At 42.5% G+C, this 3,747-nt stretch overlaps 1 protein-coding gene across 16 annotated transcripts in view; it reads right to left on the bottom strand.

Annotated features, from left to right (window-relative positions):
* The window catches only part of CCDC88A (coiled-coil domain containing 88A), a 60,958-nt gene extending 57,401 nt beyond the window's left edge, over window positions 1–3,557 (bottom strand). For all 16 annotated transcript variants that reach the window (XM_064650951.1, XM_064650957.1, XM_064650956.1 and 13 more), the window contains exons 1-2: window positions 3,444–3,557; window positions 3,210–3,310 (exon numbers count right to left, since the gene is read on the bottom strand). In XM_064650951.1, the coding sequence (XP_064507021.1) occupies window positions 3,210–3,310; window positions 3,444–3,506 (164 nt within the window). In that variant the 5' untranslated portion in view covers window positions 3,507–3,557. The remainder of the gene's footprint in view (window positions 1–3,209; window positions 3,311–3,443) is intronic.
* Between the last annotated feature and the right edge of the window lie 190 nt (window positions 3,558–3,747).

Genomic DNA, 3,747 nt, shown 5'->3' on the forward strand with positions numbered 1-3,747 from the left:
ACAGTGGTTCACTGATGTCAGCACTGCACACAACAGATTTTAACTTTCCCATGTCAGAAGATCATGATATAGAGGTGCAGGGAAGGTAGGAAGGGTTCCTGGCATGTCCCCCCCTCCCTGCCCTGGCAGAGCAGCCCTGCAGTGATCTCTGGGCTCTGATGGATTTGCAGGCAGCCTGACCCCCTTTTTGTACCAAAGAACACAAAGATAAAGGCTCAGATTTAGAAAGACAGATGGGTTTCTGTGCCCAAGTATCAGATACTGACTGATCCCAGCAGAAGGTAGGTAACCCAACACTTTTGAAGAACTGGGCCTAAATTTAAACAGGAAATTAGAGGCATTCTCTCAAGTGGGGAGCTAATATTGTAACGCTGGCACTCTCCTTAATTAAAAACAAAATTAAAAAAAGCAATAATTAAATGAGCCTGTAGCATCTCCAACAAAGGAAGAGCTCTTCAGATGTAACTGGACACCGAATGGAATCTGTGCAATTTTCACATGTTCAGAAGTGTCCAAAAAGCCAAAGTCAAAAGACAGACAAGGAATGCAATGAATTTTCCCCTCTCGTGCATGAGGTGCTAATAAACTCAGTGCTGACAGACCCTACAGCCTCAGTCCCATCAGCATCCTGCAACTATTCCAGTGCTCACACCTATTTCCTCTGAATCACTACAATTGTGGGAAATAAAGTTGATCCAGACAAGCACAAGGAGAAACAAATCCTGTCCTGACAAACTCTCACTGGTAGCTGATGGAGGGCAGGATTAACTCTTTTCTGACCGAATTAAAAACCTTCCCTAACTAACAAAGCCACTTTTTTTTTTTTTTGACTGTGTCACTGTTTGCAAATCATGCCCAATCCAATATTTAATGCTCACTTTTAGGGTCACAGAATTTGGTTTTCCAACATTTGGCAAGAACACAGTTAAGTATTAAGGTATATGGGGAGCAGGAGCACAGCACCTCTAACAGCCTCCACTGCCAGAGCTCCTCACCACAGAGCTTGTTCTCATGGGAAGTCACTGAGAGCTTTAAAAAAAAAACCCCAAACCAAACCAACCAAACAACAACAAAACCTCCAATCCCAACATTCTGACGAAAAACACCTCTTTTGAAGCCACGTGACACAAACTTTTCTGCCACATTTCCTCAACACGTGGTAGCCAAGAATGAAAGGAAAATAAAAGAAATAAAAATGGCAAACACTGGAAATAAGTTCTGTGGGTGGTTAGTTGGGGCTGCCTCTTTGCAAAGGAAGATGTGTGCTTAATAAGTGGATATTGAAGGTGAAGAGGACTGGAGGTGAACACAGCTTTCCACAGTGACTTCACCGCTGACAGAATCAGTCTGCAACACATGAAACAGTTTTTTCCCTCTTTCAGTCCTGGCACAAAACCCAAAACAAACTGAACCTTCCCAAAATATGAACACAGTCATGAAAGGCAATTCTAAGCAGTAACCAACCTCACCTCCCAAATAATGTATTTAAAGTAAAACACACCTTCCAGTGTGGGTACATATTTCTAAAATTAATTTTGTTTGCACGCCAATCCTTTTACATTCACCTCTAGTTTCAGGTAGTTTTTAACTGTTCTGACTTACCAAACTCTTTTCAGTTTACATCTCCAGTGTGTGGTTTTTTTATACCTACACACCCAGCACCTCCTAAGTAAACTCCAGCAATCATGGCATGGGGTCAAAGATGCACAAAGTCAAAGCCAAACTCAACACACGGTGCCTTAGGCACAGGAATGTTCCTTCCCAACAGCTTTCCACTTTACAAGCGTGTGCCAGGTATCAATTTATACTCACTGTTAAAAAAATTACTGATAAAGTTTAACTCCAGGACTATATTCTTCAGAATCACCTTGTTCCAGTGCTAAATTTGCCTTCCCTGAGTCAAACTTTTTTACCAAGTAGAAGCTCTACATGTTAAATGCATGGATGTAGCTGATAAGACATTTAATTTACATGTAGCCCAAGAAAAAAAATAAATTGTGAGATAAAAATAATGCGCCAGAATCGACTCAGGTTTTTGGTTTTTTGTTTTCCAAAAAGTTCAATTCCACCAAGTTTTCCATGTTTCTCAACATTAGAGGGAATATTTTAAGTGAATACGTGGAATTTTGGCTGAGCAGAGGTAGAAAACAAAGAAAACTGTGGTTGCAAAAAGATGCAAATAGCAACTGAACACCAACTGAACACCACCTGCACGAACTTTTAAAGTCCTAAATATGAGTAAAAAACTACAAACAGAGTTAAGAGGATGCCCATCCCTGAGCAGTGTTCCTGAGGAACAGCTGCCAACACAAGCTGCTCATGCACTGGTGTACCCAGTTTCCAGCCACAAGCCTAGTTTTCCATACCTGTACAAACAAAAGGCTTATTTCTCTGTAAAGACTTAAAATATCAAAAAGAAAAAAAAAAAGTAGAAATTTTTGCACTAGTAACACTTTCATGAGTCTATCACCAGACACCTGACAGAAGTGTTACTCTCCAGCATTACAGCAGTGGGCAACATTCCAGTCAAAATGATGATTAACAAAAAACCACTGTCAAGAAATCCTTCTAACAATCAGAGTTCTCCAATGAACGGTTTACAAACCCAGGTAAAAACGGTTCTTCCGTGGTTTGCAGCCAGAATACACTCTGTACTCTCAAACTATCAGCTCAGCTGCTATCCACTCAAATTTGGAAGCGTGGAAAATAAAGAGGAAGGAGTTAAAGGCCAGTCCATTTGCTCAGTGAGCACTGTGTGACTCGCATGCCAGCCTCAAGTTGTAGGTCACGTGAGCCAAGATATGGATTAGAATCTTATCAGCCAAGCAAATTTATTCAGATTTTTGGTTATGAGCAGGACTTAACAGCAGAATGAATCCTTACTCCTCTCGGTGGAAATCTGGGAAAGTATTTACAGTCATGCCGTTTTCCAGTAAATTCTCCAGCCGTGATTCAGCCTGTATCACACTATACATCCTGCAAATACATCCCTCGGACACTGCACAGGATCTGCCAGGCTCCCGAGCCTCCTCTTCACTCACCACATGACCGTGTCACGTACAAAAGAAAAATTTCCCCAAGGTCAACACGGGGAGGGAGGGATAGGATTTTTCACAAGGAAGCAAAAATACAGGAGAAATAGAACGGCAAAAAAAAAAAAAAAGAAAAAAAAAAGAAATACCCCCGAGGCAGCGCCTGCCCACACTCACATTTGCAGCATGACTTCGTTCAGATACACTCCATCCACCAGCGCCACATATTCCTCCAGGTTGGTCCCATTTCCTCCGGCTAACGGTCCGAATGTCTTAACCTAAAACATAATGCTCATCATCACCACCACCCTGACATTAACTCCACCTCGCTCTCTTGCCGCAAGGCACTTCTCGTCGAACAATGAGCAAATAAAACGAGTAACGGGGGGGGGAGGCAAAATGAACGCTTACCCAGGTGACAAGAGGGCTCGACATGAACTGCTCCAGAAGGGGTGTGAAGATCTCGTTCTCCATTTTACAAAAAAGCGGTGAACATCAACGCAGCTCCTCCGACGCAAAAAAAATTAGAGAAGTCCTTCGCTGCAGCAACTCTCTGGAATGCTCCGAGGATTCAGCAGGAGCGACCGAAACCCATTTTTCCAGGCGATGCAACAGCAATAAAAAAGTCAGTGCGGGGGCAAGCGGGATTTATCCTCCTCTTTCATGAAAAAATGCATCTGCAAATCCATCTACGCGTATTTCAGCCTTTCCATTG

Source organism: Pseudopipra pipra, chromosome 3 (genome assembly GCF_036250125.1).
Source record: "Pseudopipra pipra isolate bDixPip1 chromosome 3, bDixPip1.hap1, whole genome shotgun sequence".
NCBI classification, from domain to species: Eukaryota; Metazoa; Chordata; class Aves; order Passeriformes; family Pipridae; genus Pseudopipra; species Pseudopipra pipra.